Source organism: Palaemon carinicauda, chromosome 1 (genome assembly GCF_036898095.1).
Source record: "Palaemon carinicauda isolate YSFRI2023 chromosome 1, ASM3689809v2, whole genome shotgun sequence".
Taxonomy (NCBI): Eukaryota; Metazoa; Arthropoda; class Malacostraca; order Decapoda; family Palaemonidae; genus Palaemon; species Palaemon carinicauda.
Window position 1 is genome coordinate 250753314 of NC_090725.1, and position 17652 is coordinate 250770965.

The following is a 17652-nucleotide window of genomic DNA, read 5'->3' on the forward strand; positions in this document are numbered from 1 at the left end:
ATCAATTGTTCATTACTTCTCTTGTAGTTTAGGTATTTCCTTATTTCATTTCCTCACTGGCCTATTTTCCCTATTGGAGCCTTTAGGCTTATAGCATCCTGATTTTTTAAACTAGGGTTTTAGCTTAGCGAGTGGTAACCTAATAATAATAATAATAATAATAATAATGATAATAATAATAATAATAATAATAATAATAATAATAATAATCTGCCTCTCTCTACAACTCAAATTACTTATAATTTTCATTTTTATAAATTTCTTTAAGTAACCTTGCCTTTATTACCATGACAGCTTTCTTAGTATTGAGTGAAAAATATGGAATAATAATAATACCAATTCCCTAATACCGCAAGAGGGTTTGCCCCTCTCTTTTATTCTTCTCCTGTACTTCTCTTTCTCCCTATTTTCTTAATCTTTCCCATCCCGAGCACCTGCCATTGAGCTATAAATTGGATTGTATCCACGGGTACCCTTCCTTTCCAAATATTCCCCACTTCCCTATTATTATTATTATTATTATTAGTAGTAGTAGTAGTAGTAGTAGTAGTAGTAGTAGTAGTAGTAGTAGTAGTAGTAGTAGTAGTAGTAGTAGTATTGAGTTCACCTGTGTGATATCTGCTATTATTATATTTTTTTCCACATTTATAAGAGATTTATCCTTATTAGATTTAAAACAGATAACATGGGATTATCTTAATCGATTTTAAGATATAATGTGATAAGATTAAGACTTGATATTTTCATTGACTTGTTTATGGTCACATGAAAAAAGTTCAATTACAGTACCGGGTATAAGTTTAGACACTTCACAGCTATCTATCAATTGATAGCGTACCCACGCCACACTAACATACTGCACTGTACATTGCGGACTGATCAGTTAGAAAGTTAGAAACCAGGTGTCAACATGAAAATATTTACTGTGTCTTAGAGCCCTCATGTATGTGGTCCCAGGAGTATAAACCAACACTAAGGAAGAATTGAAAATTTTCTTTTTAATTTCGAAATGCTGTGATGAAATGAAATTAATGATATTGCTGACTACGATGTTTGATTTTCTAAACACCCGAAGAATGTATACGACACACAAATCTCGTAGATCATGCTGGGCGCTGGCTTTTTTCATGTGTGACAGGAATGGGAAAAGAACCCCTAAAGTAAGTAAAGTAAAATGTCAATAGAAAAACGTCCTGGTTCCTTCTTGCCCACACCGTAAAATAAGTTTGCGGGCAATCTATCACTTTATAGATAGGTACAAAGCTTCTAAGCTTATTCTTATTATAGTTATTAAGCTTATATTACCTGTGCCTCAAATAAATCAATACGGTAATGAGATTCTCAATCTTTACTTTTATCCCATTCTACCTTGAAATTAGATGGGATAACACCCTGCTATCATCAGTTTTGGCAACCTATTGTGGTCAGTTTTGATTTCTTAAATTCTTCTTTCATACGCATTGCCCTACCTATAAATGCAGCCAGATCCCTATTAGGATTTTTAAACGTACCTAAACTTATGTATACATTCATTAGCTGCCATAATTTTGCGCATAAAAATAAATGTTCGGTTGTATCTTCATCTTTGCACGTCACACAAATTATCTTCATAATTTCCCCTGAAATTCTCTTTTAGATTGAGCATATTTAATCTTGTCTTCATTACAAGGGATGCCTTATCCAGATTCATATCTCTGATATAAGGCTGTGGGTCATTTCCTTCAATAAATCTTAATTTAGGCTAAATCTTATTAGGCTAAAAGAAACTGTCAGGCGACTATATTTAAGAAGAAGAAGTGTGTTTGCTGGATTCAGTTTGATTACGTGTATAAACATTGCGTGACGTAGCATACAGTTTACAGCAGATCGTCAGTGGTCGACTCTGCACTTGACAGAACGTGATTCGTGAACTGTCAAAAGTCACCTGTATTGTCCTGTTGATATCCTTCGTCATGTCAGTCGAAGAATTGAGAAACCGTGTTCGTGAGTTAGAGGAAGAGCTCAATAAACTTAAGAAAAATGCAGAGGGAGTTGGCAGAGCGAAAATTACCCATATGTCAGGGGAAGTTGTTGATTCAAACCCCTACAGGTGAGAGAAATATGTTACTTTTTCCACACGCTTGCCTACCATCTGGCTGTTCTGTTAAATAGTATATGATAGGCCCATGTCTAAGAAGCAAAAATCTCTTTAATAATAGTTGGCTTACCTTTTGAATTAAAGGTACTGTAATTTCAAAAGTTAGTCGTTAACTACATTAAACTAAGACTAATCCACTGGGGGAGGAACTGGCCGCTAATATACAAAGGCTCTTAGTCCGTTATGTATCATAGCAGCCACCTGTATGTATTATTATGGCTAACCTAGAATACATCAGTGTAAAGTGGGTCGTCAGCCCTTCCGTTAGATAAGTAGGTAAGGACACGACTTGTAGGTTAGGTTAGGGGGGAAAGTTTAGGTTAGTTGATGTCCATGTTTAATCAACAGGGAAGGAACTGGCCGCTAATATACAAAGGCTCCGACATGTAGGCCTTTAAGGATAAATATTTCCAGTAGTACAATATTTCCAATGAAGAAAATAAGTGTTCCTGGTATATTTATGGGTAATTTGAACGATTCCTATGCAAATAATTAAAAAAAAAAAAAAACAAATTCATGAATCATATATTTTGTTAGGATGAATGTAGTTTGTTGGGACAGGGTAAGCTAAGAATATGGTAGATAAAGAGGGAGGGCTTTGCAGTTGGACATAGAGCCCTGGTTTTTATCATAGTTACGGGCAGGGAAAACTCCCCCCCCCCCCCCCGAACAGATTTTTTTTTTTATAGAAAATCGCCAGTTTTCCTAGAACATAACACTTATTTTCATTGCAAATAAATACTTGGCGAAATATATGTATTTATATCCGTCGATAATGGGGGACCCCCCAGTGGGAACCCGGGGTTTTGAGTGGGAAAAACGTAATGGGAAAATAGTATATAAAGGTAAAACAAACCTTTTCTTCTTTATACATTATTTTCTTGGACCTATAATAAATCCGTGGAAAACTGCATAAATTATCTATAGCCTATACTACTGGTATATTTTTCATTTGTTTGTTGACATTCTATGAAACAGTGGTATTCGCTCCTATTTGTTCTTAGGTACATACGTGTTAACCAGTTTTATAACTTGTACTCATAAGCCTCCCCCTTAATTTAACCAATAGGATTAATAGTTTTCTTATAAGCCCTCCCAATTTTTACCCGCGACATCCAAGTATTTGACCCTACTAATACCGTATGTATGTATTCTTTGTTGCACTACTCACGTGTACATATTTTTTTACCGTTCTTTTGTCATTCCCTTGTAAAATGGGTTTTTTTTTTTTCAGTGTGTCCCAACAAACTACAAAGGCTCTTGTTCCTACTTGCTATTTTGTGTTTTATCCATTTCTGACCATGAATATTGGCGCATACCACACGTTTATGAGTTTTCCTACCCCCATATATATAAACAAATATGGGGGGAATCCCAGGGGGAAATCAGTGTTTTTGATGGGAAAACACTATAAGCAAGTGATTTGCAGCAATAATAATGATCAGAAATGTATAGTAACAACAGATAATCTGTTAGAAAAACATTTGGATCATGTAAGTTACAGGAAACTAAAATATAAAAATGACAGTACCTATGATTCATGTCATATTCCTGTAATGGTTTTTGCTTTGCCGTGGCTTGCTTCACTTTCAAATAAAGATAATCTCGTTGCTCCTCTCTACTGGCAAGCAGTACATGGATGTGCTATGCATGCCAATCATGGGTCAATATTTTGTGGATATTTTTTACTTTGATATGAGCAACAATTATACTCTACTGAATAGAAATAAAGGAAAAATTACACTAAATTTTGAAATAGACTATACTTCCCTCTTGGAGACATCTTGTGGTGGTAGTAAGGCTGGAACTGAAGGGGAGGGTGGGAAAAAGGGCTGTTGTAGAACAATATCTGGGAACATGTGCATAAATATTTGGAAGTTCTTAATTAGTTAAAAAAGACAGGGAATGATTATGTCATACAAAAAAACATACAGCTGGTAAAAGTGAATGTCGTATTCCAGCCTTTGCTGTTCTCCATCTCTTATAGCAAAGAACGCTGGTTTGTATCCTTATGAAAAATAAAACTTGTGTTAAAAATCTGTCATTTAATCATGAAACCGTTTTAATCTTACATTGTTCCGTCACAAAATACAAACCCTTTCGCTCTTTATTAGGAAATATACTTTCAGTGAAGCTGGAGGAGTAGCCATAACACATTTCATCATCATTATCCTCTCCTACACCTAGTGACGTAAAGGGCCTTACTGTAGTTAGATTTCGCCAGTCGTCTCTATCTTGATCTTTTAAATCGGCACTTCTCCATTCATCTTATGAATCCATAAGACTTTTAGCGAGGTATAACTACCCCACCACTTGTTAGCAGGGTAGTAAGGCTTAGTGCAACCTACCCTGCTCACACACACACACACACCTGTGTTGTCTCGTCACTTTTGATTGCAGGGGGATAGGTGGTGGTGGGCCAAATTTGAGTAAAGACCTCAAGGTTTTTATCTTTAGGAAAAATACAAATTACTTTAATTTGTCATTGGTTCTGTCACTAAATACAAACCCTTACTCTCTTTATTAGGGAAGACTCACCCCTAAGGTTGGTGGAACTCCTAATCAATTGGCTGGTTTTTGACCAAGGGTTTCCCACCTTGCTACACATGCATAAAGTGAAAAACCATGACATCTCGTTAAAACTTTGTACAATAGCACGCTTTAGAGGCCTAAGCAATCCTTGTGATTGTGTAATACTGGTAATGTGACTTTTCTAGGTAAGAATTTTCAGAAATCGTAGGATTCTTTGAACCAACCATAGACGTTACCCAATCCTACTACGCCAAGGGAGTATGGGGACGTAACAGATATACAGTATGTGCTTATATCAGATTACACAAGGGAATCAAGGGAAGTGGTTATACCTGCAGACAGCGGAGGCCAGCTTGCATTGTACCATAGTTGCTTTGCCCTTAGAGAGGGGAAGATGCCTGTCCCTCTCATCATTCATCCCAGACTTAATCCCTGGTAATGCTGCCCTCCACCGTCTGATACTTCTCCATTAAGAAGCTCGAGGTGATTAAACCACTCATTGTGTAGTCACCACAGGTTTGATGGAGAATGTCTCCATTGTCTTGTGGGTAACGCCTTGCAAGGAATGAGTGGTGAAGATCGTCTGCCGCTTCCTCACGCCCACTCGAAGAACCTGCGTCACAGAGTGGTTTCCTTGAAGGGTACAGGAGTGTTTACATCCCTAACATCGTGTGCTCTTGGTTTCCGCAGTTGCGGAGGATTCATGATTCGAGAGGTGCTCCTCGAATTTTGTTCGGATTACGTATGTTGGCATTCCAGCTTATGTTTTTCTTTTGGCAATCTAAAATACTGGTACACATTGTACTGCAAATGCAGATTCCATCCTTACTGCCAATTTATTGCAGGGAGTAATCACTCTTTCTCTGCTCTGCTGAAATTCATTAATGCAGTTTTCCTGAGTTTTTTTTTTTTTTCATGTCTTTTGTATTAGAGTGAATGGTTGACTCGATGTTGTAATGGTGTCGAACCGCTGTGAAACTTGCCTTCTTTCAACATGTCAAGAAGTTTCACCTTCTCAACTATGGTCAGCCTCTTCCTTTGCTGATTAAGCTCACTCCCAGAAGCCTTAGATGGAGCAAGGTGTTTGGACGGCAATGCAAGGCTTAGAACAAAAATAAAAACCCGCTTAAACTTCACTAAATGCAGGAATAGAAGTGACAGTTATGAAATGTTAACAAAACTGATGCGCACTCACGAGAAACTGCAGGGTGAAATGCTGCGAGTTGATGCTATGCTTCATGGCTAATCAACTCCCAGGATACTCGTCTGTCAGCCAAGATCTCATGTAAGTACTGTACAGGCAAGGCGGGAAGTCGCGGCTGACCGTTTCTATCAGAATTTACGGTTTCATATTTTGCCTGTTTTGTATGATTTAGCAGAAAATATGCGAGAATAAAAAAACCTGTATACTGTACCTCCACAGAAATCTCCTAGAGATAAAGGCTATCTTTCTAGCCATCCAACAGTTCCTGGCGGGCCACTCGGTGATGGTGATGAGTGATTAACACCCCAGTAGTGGCTTACAATATTAGATGAGGAGGTACTTTTTGCAGCCCCTGTCCCATCTAGCAGTAGAGATATTGAGATGGGCCGAGATTCACTGAATACCACTATAGGCACACTTCATCCAAGGCAAGAGGAATGTGCTCGCCACTAACCTGAGCAGAGCATCTCAGATAGTGAGTACCGAGTGGTCTTTGGGTCATCTAGTAGCCAACAAAGTCCTGACTTTGTGGGGTTGTACGACAGTGGATCTCTTAGCAACGGCCCTGAACTTCAGGCTCCTGTTGTACTGCTTCCCAGACCCCGAGGCTCTCTGTCAAGATGCATTCCAACAATGGTGAGACAACATTGACGTTTATGCCTTTCCCTCGTTCTCTCTGATGAGGAGGGTACTCAACAAGGCCAGAACATCGGTCAATCTCTCAATGACCCTCATAGCTCCGCTATGACATCACGCAGAATGGTTTCCCTACCTTCTGCAATTCCTGACGGAGTCTCCAAGAGAACGCCCTCCACGTCACGATCTACTCAAAGCCACATGCCAACATATTCCACAAAGCCGTAGCTTTGCTATGACTTCACGCCTGGAGACTATCCAGCATTTTTTGCAACAAGTTGCAAGCAGAATGTCTGGATACCTGCGAAAGTCATCAGCAGCAATCTACCAGGCAAGTGGAAAGTCCTCTCTGGTTGGTGTCGTGGAAAAGGCATCTCTCGAGTTCCTCGAGTATTTGTGGGAAGAAATGCACCTGTCAGTCTCGGCGGTTAAAGGCTATTGCTCAGCCTTAAGCCCCGTCTTTAGACTGAACGGAATGGACATTTCTTCATCGCTAGAACTTTCCTTATTCATACGGAGTTATGAAATTACCTGTCCTTAGTCTGATGCGAGACCTCCCCCATGGATCGTGGTTCGAGTTCTCAGGTCTCTAAAGAGACCTCCCTATGAACCAATGTGCCAGGCAACAGATCGCCACCTAACTTAGAAGACAGTGTTCCTGCTAGCTTTGGCTTTGGCCAAGTGAGTCGGTGAACTTCATGGTCTCTCATACGACATTTGACTTCTTCCGAATTTTGAGTCTTCGTTCTGTAACAGATGACCCTGATCATCTCTTATTCTGCCCAGTGAGAAGTTTGAAGCTGTACCTTAAGAGAACCGCCGCTACCCATTCTCATGTGCCTGCGCTCTTTGTCAGCACAGGAAGGACCAATAGGAGAGTCACCAAGAACACAATCTCAGTATGGATTCACAAGGTCATAGATCATGCACTGAATCCAGACCCTCCTGATTCACGTCGTCCCAGAGCTCATGATGTCAGGCATAGCTATGTCCCTGGCATTCAAGAGGAACTTCTCAGTGATGCAGGTTCTTCAGGCTGGGGTGTGGAAACGACAAACTACTTGCACATCCCACTATCTGCAAAACATGACCCACAGGAGGCTCGATACATTTTCTATCTGCCCTGTGGTGGCTGCACAGCAGCTCCTAATTAGACAAGTAACAGAAGGTTGAGGGCACTGTTACTTGGTTTTAGTCTACGTGAATGAAAAGGTTCGAATGGCTCTTGTGCTTTTCTTCATCCTCCCCTCTCTTGGGGAAAGCAGCGTCTTGGGTTCTCTCCACAAGCTGACCTCAAACCACTGCAGGTAAACCATGCTCCCTTGTGTACCTATTATTAAGCTAATACTGTTGCATTCCCATACCCTGGCGTAGTGGTATTGAGAAAATCTTGGTTACAACAGTTTTTCCTCCTAAAAGACACTGAATGGTCACACTTCTAAATATCTCAACACACAGCTTGCGTAGGGTGCGTACCTTGCATAACAAGGTTTTAGCGAGGCACAGAGACCCATTATTTTGAGTACTAAAGTCAATTTTTTTTATCGAGGCATATTTGCACCGACTCGCAAGGGTGCCCTTTTAGCTCGGAAAATTTCCTAATAGCTGATTGGTCGGAAGTATTTTTGTCCGAATACCATCATTGTTTTCAAATGATTACCAAGTAATGTGAATCAAAACTTATTTACTAATCTATACTTTTCCCTTAGATATAGGTTTTGTCAATAAATAATGTTAAATAAATAGATATATTATAAAGTATCGTGATGGTAAGTACAGTAGATTTAATAACAACACCTGCCGAAGTCAACGACAGGAGCTTGTTTTCGGATGCACGCTGCATAATTTTGTAACTTTTCACATATTTCAACACAAATTGAGACAAATTACACTAAGAATAAAAAAAACATTTGTTCCGTAACTGAAATACAAACCACGCTATTTACATGGGGTAATTACTTCGGCGTAGCTGAATGACGAGCCATAAAGAGGGTTTACTACCCCGCCGCTAGTTAGCGGGGGGTAGGGAGGGGTAGCTAGCTACCCCCCCCCCCCTCACACACACTGGTGAATGCTTCACTTTACTTTTGGCTCGGGCGGAAAACAGACCTCTCTGCTCTCTCCCTCGCTTTGACTGCCATATTTAATCTGTTTTTGCTTTTTCTTTTTCAGTGTGTTTGAAGTTGGCCTCTACTGACTATGCGTACATGCCCTGGACTTCCCGGCCGCCCTTGTGGGACCTTTATGTCGGCGGTCGACACCGATCCCCACACCTTATGTCCTCATTGTAGGGGCCAACGGTGTGATAGTGGTAACGTGTGTATAGAATGTAGGGAGTGGTCTACCTCCCAGTGGGAGAGGTTTGCCCGGCGCCTGAAGAAAAAGTCCGAAGGGATCTTTCTCCTTCAGAGGCTTCTTTGAAGAGAGAAAATTGTAGGACTTCTTCTTCCGTAGCCCTTTCCTCCTCCGAAGCTCCCCCTCGAGCGGTCTCTTCCGAGAGGCCGGCGAGTGGTAGCGTAGACCTTATTGCTGTTGACCGATCCCGGGGTGCGGGAGAGGTAGTTGCCTCCCATAGCGAGGTGGCTGCCCCTCTTCCCCTGGAGGAGGATTGAATATGTCTAATCGTGATTTGTTACAGCTTTGGGCTTCCTTGGGGCTGCAGGGTTCGCCCTCCAAGGAAGCCCTGTTTGACATGATCAAACTTGGTGCAGCTGTCAAACAATCACCAACTACAGCAGGGATAGATCCTCTGTCTGTGGTTGACGTTGTTGTGACGGAGACATCTCGTGGGTCGAGTCAAACCCCCGTTCCTGTTGCTGAGGTAGCTGACGGCTTAGAGATCCTGTTGCTGAGGTAGCTGACGGCTTAGATTCCCCCTCCGAACACCTTTCGAGGGAGGATCTAAGTCCCACGGTCTCTCCTGCTGGTGATTTCCGAGGGGGTTCACTTACAGAGACTCCTCTGCGGAGGCCCCTTGATGGTCAGCCTGCTGATCCCACAGCTCCTCGTGGCCGTATAAGGCGGAAGGCTCGTCCTCCCCTTCGCCGTAGAGGCCTTCCTTCTCCTCACGAGGGAGTTAGGAGGCGCCTCTTCGGCTCGTTGTCGCCACAGTCCTCTGCGGAGCAGACGACTCGCCGTTCGCCGACCCTATAGCTACTACCTTAGACCTCTCCGGGGATCATTCGCGATCCTCTTCGGATGATGGTCATCTTTCGGGACACAGTGACCAGTCTTCCTCCAGACCTGCTGACTTGCTGTCACCCTTTGATGTTGCAGATGCGCATTGCGCTCCACTTGGATCCTGCCACTGCGCAGGCACCATGCCCTTCGGGGCTGAAGGGCCTTGAGCGCAAAACCGCGCCTCTTGCCTTCAAGCGCCAGGTTCTTCCTGCGCTCCCTCCTTCTGCTGCCGCTGTTCCTGTCTTAGCGCCTCAGTGCTCACCTGCGCGCGTGCGCGCCCCTGTTCCTTCTACGAGCCAGGGTTCCCCTGCGCGCCCACATCCTTCTGTGCCCCGGCGCCCTCCAGCAGTTCCTGTGACAGCGCACATGCGCCCACCTGCACCCCAGCGTTCCCCGGTTCCTGCCTCGTCGCGCGCAGTCCAAGAGGTTCCTACGCTAGCGCACAGGCGCTCACAGGTTCCTCTGGACTTGCAGCGCCCGTCTGGAGTTACGCGCGAAGCCCGCCCACAAGCAGTTCCAGTTCTAGCGCTCACGCGCTTGCCAACGCGCCAGCGCTCTTCCACATCACAGCGCGCCGCCCAGTAGGCGCCTAAGCTAGCGCACGGGCGCTCACAGGCACCCCAGGGCTCTCCTTCCAGACCACGCGATCCTGCGCGCGACGCTCCGGTTACGCGCCCCGTTCCAGTTATCAAGGCGCCTCATGCAGCCCTCCAGCGCACACCTGTGCCCCCTCATCAAACCCCTCCATCCCTTCCTCGCGCTATCCTGAACCGGCGCTCACGCGCCCTCGCCCGGTTCTCCCGGATATGCGCTCGGGCGCCCCCGTCCTCTCGCGCCCTCCAGGGCCGCATCAGGATGCTGCGCGTCCTCGCATCCGGGTCATGCGCGCCACACGCCCTCGCCATCTCCTACACGCGCCCGCACCATCGCCAGCGCGCCATCACTCCCACGCTCCTGTGACGTCGCCTATGTGCCCTCGCGCCCGCTCCACCACCCTCTCTCGCACACTTCGATGCGCGCGAGCGTGAGATTCCTTTGGCAAGCGATCCTTTCGCGCGCGACCCTGAGCAGGGCCCATCACGCGACCTCCAACGAGAGCGTCGCCAGGCGGACAGGTCTTCGTCTCGTTCCCCTCCCCGCAAGCGCAGACCAGCGCACTCGCCGGAGGAGGGGCGGTTCCCGGACAGGTCTAAGGACTCTTTCTTTCCAGCTTCACAGGCGAACCCGCATTTGTCGACTCCTCCAAGGGATCGAACGATCCCCTTCCCTCCAGAGGGAGTGTCTGACAGCGCGACTGTCAGCAGCAGCCCTGGTTCGGTACCCTAGTCAGAGCTCTTGTGCAGGCGATGAAGCCCGCCCTCTCTGACATGGGTCGCAAATCAGTGGCAGCTTTCTCCCTCCTGAAGAGGAAGAGAGGAGTCTCTCCCGTGGAAACACCTCCAAGGCCTATTTTATCTCCCCGCAGATCCTTGCGCAAGGCTCCTTCCCCCCCCCAGACTTTCTCTCCCTCCCCTGCGGATGAGGATTACCCATCCTCAGGAGAGTCGGACGAGCCGGACCATTCCCCCATCGCACCAATGGGGGAAGCTCCGCCTCTTCCTGAGAAATTTTCTCGTCCAGGGGTGGAAAAGAGCCTGCACTCTTTGTTACTCAAGTCCTGTATCCCGCCCAGGAGGGATTCGTATCGAAGGACTCCAAGACGATTCCTAAATCGTCAGCAAGGATCAGGCAAGAGCCCTCTAGACCTTCCGAGGATGTCCACGTGTCCCCCCAGGAAGAGCCACTGGGGATGGGAGACTTCGCTGCCAGTCCTTCAGGAGGAGAGCACCAAGAGTCAGAACTCGCATTCTGGAAAGTCCTGGCCCTCATGAGGAACCTCAACGGAATCCCAGACCCTGAGTTTCCTCCTTGTGAAGGTAAGGACACGGTCCTGGACCGCGTCTACGGCACCCAGAAATGAAGAGTGCCAGGGACAAGGTCGACGGCCAGCTCTCTGAGTTTGCCTCCTTCAGCAGATCCAGCGCCGGTAACAAGCTCCTCCCTCCTCCTCGAGTCCATCAGAGGAGGTACTTTGAGATCCTTGAGGAGTCTTGTTTGGGTCTTCCGATGCATCACTCTTTGGAAGAACTCACCGGGGGAGTCCCTCTTGAGAGACTCTCCAACCGGTACGTGTCCTACTCAGCCACTGAGATCCTAAGCCAGGAGAAGGTCGCTAAGTGTGCCATGCAGGCAACTTCGTGGCTTGACATCTGGCTGGGGTCTCTGGGCATCCTGGTGCAGTCTGAGGACCTCTCCAAAGAAAGCACCAGGAAGGCACTGGAGACTTTCTTACTCTCAGGCACACGGACCATTGAGTGTCTGGCCCACCAAGTCTTGAGCTTGTGGGCCAATACGATTCTCAAATGTCGGGACGCTGTGGCTGAGAGGTTCCACCAGAAGGTTCCTAGTTCGGAGGTTAGCAGGCTCAGACACTCTTCCGTGTTCGGTAAGAGTTTGTTCGAGCCTAAGGACGTGGAGCTTACCGCTGAGAGGTGGAGGAAGTCCAACCAGGATTCCCTCATCCATAGGACACGAAGACGACCACTGCAGCGAAGCCGAAGGTGTCTAAGCCCTTTCCTGCCAAGAGGAGAAGGAGCAAGAAGTCCTCCAGGGGAGGCAAGAACCCTAGAGGTAACAGCCGAGGCCGTAAACACTAGGGTTGGCAGTCCCCCTGCATGTCCACCATTGGGGGGATGCCTACAAAGTTGCGCGACATGGTGGCAGCAACTCGGGGCAGATGCCTGGACAATATCCGTGATTGCTCTGGGTTATCGCGTCCCGTTCACAGCCTCTCTACCTCCCCTGACAGCGAATCCAGTGTCGTTGAGCTCTCTTGCCATGGGATCGGCAAGAGGGCAAGCCCTTTGGGCAGAAGTCCAGACCATGTTGAAGAAGGACGCTCTGCAGGAGGTTGTAGATGGGTCCCTAGGCTTCTACAGTCGACTCTTTCTTGTGAGAAAGGCGTCTGGAGGCTGGAGACCAGTCATCGACCTCTCAACCCTGAACGGGTTTGTCAAGCAGACTCCGTTCAGTATGGAGACGGCAGACACGGTCAGACTCGCAGTGAGACCACAAGACTTCATGTGTACACTGGACCTGAAGGACGCGTACTTCCAGATCCCAGTCCATCCGTCTTCAAGGAAGTACCTAAGATTTTGCCTAGACAACAAGATCTACCAGTTCAAGGTGCTGTGTTTCGGTCTCTCCACAGCCCCTCAGGTGTTCACCAGAGTGTTCACCCTCATCTCTTCGTGGGCTCACAGGATCGGCATCCGTCTCCTTCATTTTCTGGACGACTGGCTGATCCTAGCGGACTCGGAGGCAACCCTTCTTCGCCACCGAGACCAGCTCCTCGAAGTTTGCCAGGATCTAGGGATCATGGTAAATCTCGAGAAGTCCTCTCTGCAGCCCTCTCAGAAACTGGTATATCTAGGCATGGTCATAGACACCAATCTCCACAAAGCCTTCCCATCAGACGACAGGATAGCAAGGCTGAGGAAGGTCGCGAGACCTTTCCTCAGTCGAGAAGAACTCCCAGCCCAATCGTGGCTACGTCTCCTCGGCCACCTCTCCTCCCTGGCCCGTCTCGTTCCCAACGGTCGCCTCAGAATGAGATCCCTCCAGTGGCGACTCAAGTCCCGGTGGAATCAAGGTCACGATTCCCCGGACACTTTGATCCCTATGGGTCCTGCGGAACGGACGGACCTCCGGTGGTGGGTGGCGGACGAGAACCTACGAAAGGGAGTGGATCTTCTCGTCCTTCCCCCGGATTTGATGTTGTTCTCGGACGCCTCAAAGAAAGGGTGGGGGGCCCACGTTCTGAACCACAGGACCTCAGGCCTGTGGTCAGAATCAGAAAAGTACCTTCACATAAACCTGCTAGATATGAAGGCCGTGTTCCTGGCACTTCAGAAGTTCCACCAAGTCCTAGCGGGCCACTCTGTGGTGGTGATGACCGACAACACCACGGTGGTGGCTTATATCAACAAGCAGGGAGGTACCTTTTCGGAACAGCTATCCCATCTCGCAGTAGAGATCCTGAGATGGTCCGAAGTCCACTCGATCTCGTTAGCGGCTCGCTTCATTCCAGGCATAAGGAATGTGCTCGCCGACAGTCTGAGCAGAGCGACGCAGATAGTGAGTAGCGAGTGGTCTTTGGATCCTCAAGTAGCCAACAAAGTCCTGACTTTGTGGGGTTCCCCGACGGTGGATCTGTTTGCTACAGCGCTGAATTTCAAGCTCCCGCTGTACTGCTCCCCGGTCCCGGACCCCAAGGCTCTCTGGCAGGATGCCTTCCAACAATGGTGGGACAACGTCGATGTGTACGCCTTTCCCCCGTTCTGTCTGATGAGGAGGGTGCTCAACAAGACCAGAATATCGGTCAATCTTTCAATGACCCTGATAGCTCCGCTATGGCATCACGCAGAATGATTCCCGGACCTTCTGCAACTCCTCATGGAGGTTCTGAGAGAACTCCCTCCACGTCACGAGCTACTCAAACAATCACACGCCAACATCTACCACAAAGCCGTAGCTTCGCTTCGACTTTACGCCTGGAGACTATCCAGCATCTCCTCACAGAGAGAGGATTTTTGCAACAAGTTGTGAACAGGATGTCTGGTCACCTGCTCAAGTCATCCGCAGGGGTCTAACAGGCGAAGTGGCGAGTCTTCTGTGGTTGGTGTCGTGGAAGGGGTATTTCTCCCCTCGATGCCACTATTCCAGCAATAGCGGAGTTCCTCGTGTATCTGTGGGAGGAAAGGCGCCTTTCAGTCTCGGCTTTGAAAGGCTATCGCTTGGCCTTAAGTCTTGCCTTCAGGCTTAAAGGAATGGACATTTCTTCCTCGCTGGAACTTTCCCTTCTCATACGGAGTTATGAACTTACCTGCCCTCAGTCGGAAGTGAGACCTCCTCCATGGAACGTGGTTCGAGTTCTCAGGTCTCTGAAGAGACCTCCCTACGAACCATTATGCCAGGCTTCTGATCGCCACCTTACCTGGAAGACGGTTTTCCTGTTAGCTTTGGCCTCAGCCAAGTGAGTCAGTGAGCTACATGGTCTCTCATACGACATCGCCCATTCAAGGGGATGGGGGGAGGTAACGTTCAGGTTCGTCCCTGAGTTTGTTGCCAAGACTCAGAATCTGGGAGTGCCGGACCCCTGGTTCGACTCTTTCCAGGTTTCGAGTCTCCGTTCTGTAACAGATGACCGAGACCATCTCCTACTGTGCCCAGTAAGGAGTCTGAGGTTGTATCTTAAAAGAACAGCTGCAGTTCGTCCCCAGGTGCGAGCCTTGTTCGTGAGCACCGGGAAGACGAAGAGGAGGGTCACCAGGAATACCATCTCGGCCTGGATTTGCAAGGTGATACACCTGGCCTTGAATCCTGACCCTCCTCCATCACGTCGCCCTAGAGCGCATGACGTCAGGGGCATAGCTACATCCCTGGCCTTCAAGAAGAATTATTCAGTGACGCAGGTCCTTCAAGCTGGGGTGTGTAAGCGTCAGACCACCTTCACGGCCCACTACCTGCAAGACGTGACACACAGGAGGCTCGATACGTTCTCTATCGGCCCTGTGGTGGCTGCACAACAGCTGGTCTAACCTCAGGCTCCTTAATGGACAGGTAGCAGAAGGTTGAGGGCATTGTTACCCGGTTTTAGTCTGCGTGAATGAAAAGATCTGTCTGGCCCTTATTCTTTTCTTCATCCTCTCGTCCCTTGGAGAAAGCAGCATCCTGGGTTCTCTGCACAGTTGACCTCGAACCTCTGCAGGTAAGCCATGCTCCCTGGTGTTCCTAGTATTAAAATTTGATATTGTCATGTCCCCATACCCTGACGAGGTGGTATTGGGAGAGTCCTAGCCTAGATTTCCGTCTGAAGAACTCCAGGTGAACCTCTTAGGACGAGTCACTTCTCACCTTCACACACAGCTTATGTAGGCCGCAGCAGTTTCACAGCTGCCAGCGAGGAGCAGGGACCCCTTATTTCTTGAGTACTTACACACTCGAATTTGGGGTCCCCGGGCAAGCCATAGCCAGTATGGCAGGGGACTTACCGCCTTTCCTAAGGGTTGAGTCACCCCATGTAAATAGCGTGGTTTGTATTTCAGTTACGGAACAAATGACAAATTCGTAGATAATTTGTATTTTTCCTAACTATACAAACCTTAGCTATTTACACATATGTGTCCGCTAGGCCTGTCCCCCGAGATAAGTCCTACCTCTAAGCAATGGGAAGCATTCACCGGTGTGTGTGTAAGGGGGGGGGGTAGCTAGCTACCCCTCCCTACCCCCCGCTAACTAGCGGCGGGGTAGTAAACCCTCGTTAAAACTTTTATGGCTTGTCATTCAGCTACGCCGAAGTAATTACCTCATGTAAATAGCTAAGGTTTTTATAGTTAGGAAAAATACAAATTATCTACGAATTTGTCATATTATTATAAACTTACATACTTTGAATACCAGAATTTAATAAAAATGTGGAATTGTTAAAATTAACTCCTGGTGAAAATAGCAGTTCGGTTAAAGCAAGACTAACGTAGATTGGGTCCCGGACTCCCGGGTAAAACGAGCATTCTACTGTCAAACACCGAAGAGAATGGAAGGGAGATTGTAACTCGGCGGTGAAATTATGAATTCGTTTAAATGTGATATTTATGCAATACTACAGTATCCTCAAACCAAAAATATTGCTATTAATAAAATCTAAACCTTAAAAAAAAAAATAACCAATTTCTGTACGGACTTACATCATAGGTCTGTGATGTACAAAAAGTCTGTATAGAAAGGGTTTTCTATTTTTTCATAAAAGTTTAGATTCTTGTATATTGTGTAAAATATGTAGCTTGTACATATGTTAAATAAATCAGTGATGTCACACACGCATGCATATGTGTGTGTTCTAACATCTCGACTGACATCACTCTCTTGTCCCCTTTACATCTTAGGCCTATGATGGAAGTCCGTATAGAAAGGGTTTGTTATTTTTTTTTGTAACGTTTTAAATTTTATTGATAGCAATGTTTTCAGTTGAGGATACTGTAGTGTTGCATAAATTGCATAAAAATCACAATTAAACGAATTCATAATTTCACCGCCGAGTTACAATCTCCCTTCCATTCTCTCTTTGGTGTTTGACAGTAGAATGCTTGTTTTACCCGGGACCCACTCTACGTGAGTCTTGCTTTAACCGAACCGCTATTTTTACCAGGAGTTAATTTTATCAATTCCACGTTTTTATTAGATTTTGGTATTCAAAGTAAGTTTATAATAACATATTTTTCTTTATTCTTAGTGTAATTTGCCTCAATTTGTGTTGAAATATGTGAAAAGTTACAAAATTATGCAGCGTGCATCCGAAAACAAGCTCCTGTCGTTGACTTCGGCGGGTGTTGTTATTAACTTTAGATTTACCATCACGATACTTTATAATATATTCATTGATTTAACATTGTTTATTGACAAAACCTATATCTAGGGGAAAAATTTAGATTAATAAATAAGTTTCGATTCACACTACTTGGTAATCATTTGAAAACAATGATGGTATTCGGACAAAAATGCTTCTGACCAATCAGGTAATAGGAAATTTTCCGAGCTAAAAGTGCACCCCTACGAGTCAGTGCAAATATACCTCGATAAAAAAAATTTACTATAGCATACTCAGGTAAGGAGCCCCTGGGTAAAAGCCAGAAGCCAGATTGGCAGGAACGTCCACCCTTCCTAATGGGTGAGTCACCCGTAAATAAGTAGCGTAGGTTTGTATTCCAGTTACGGAACAAATGACAAATTCGTAGATAATTTTTAATTTTCCTAACGATACAAACTTTAGTTATTTATACAAACTTGCTCACCAGTCCTATCCCCCCTTGAAATCCTACCTCCAAGCAAAGTGAGCTAAATCACTGATGTGTGAGTGGGAGCAGTA

At 46.2% G+C, this 17652-nt stretch overlaps 1 protein-coding gene across 2 annotated transcripts in view; it reads left to right on the top strand.

The window, feature by feature from the left end:
* Window positions 1-891: 891 nt before the first annotated feature.
* The window catches only part of Uba5 (Ubiquitin-like activating enzyme 5), an 83784-nt gene continuing 67023 nt past the window's right edge, over window positions 892-17652 (top strand). The window contains exon 1 of one of the 2 annotated variants that reach the window (XM_068389019.1): window positions 892-1160. In XM_068389019.1, coding sequence (XP_068245120.1) covers window positions 1141-1160 — 20 coding nt within the window. In that variant the 5' untranslated portion in view covers window positions 892-1140. Of the gene's footprint in view, window positions 1161-1768; window positions 2090-17652 lie in introns of those variants that run through there. The other variant, XM_068389012.1, reaches the window with a different exon arrangement.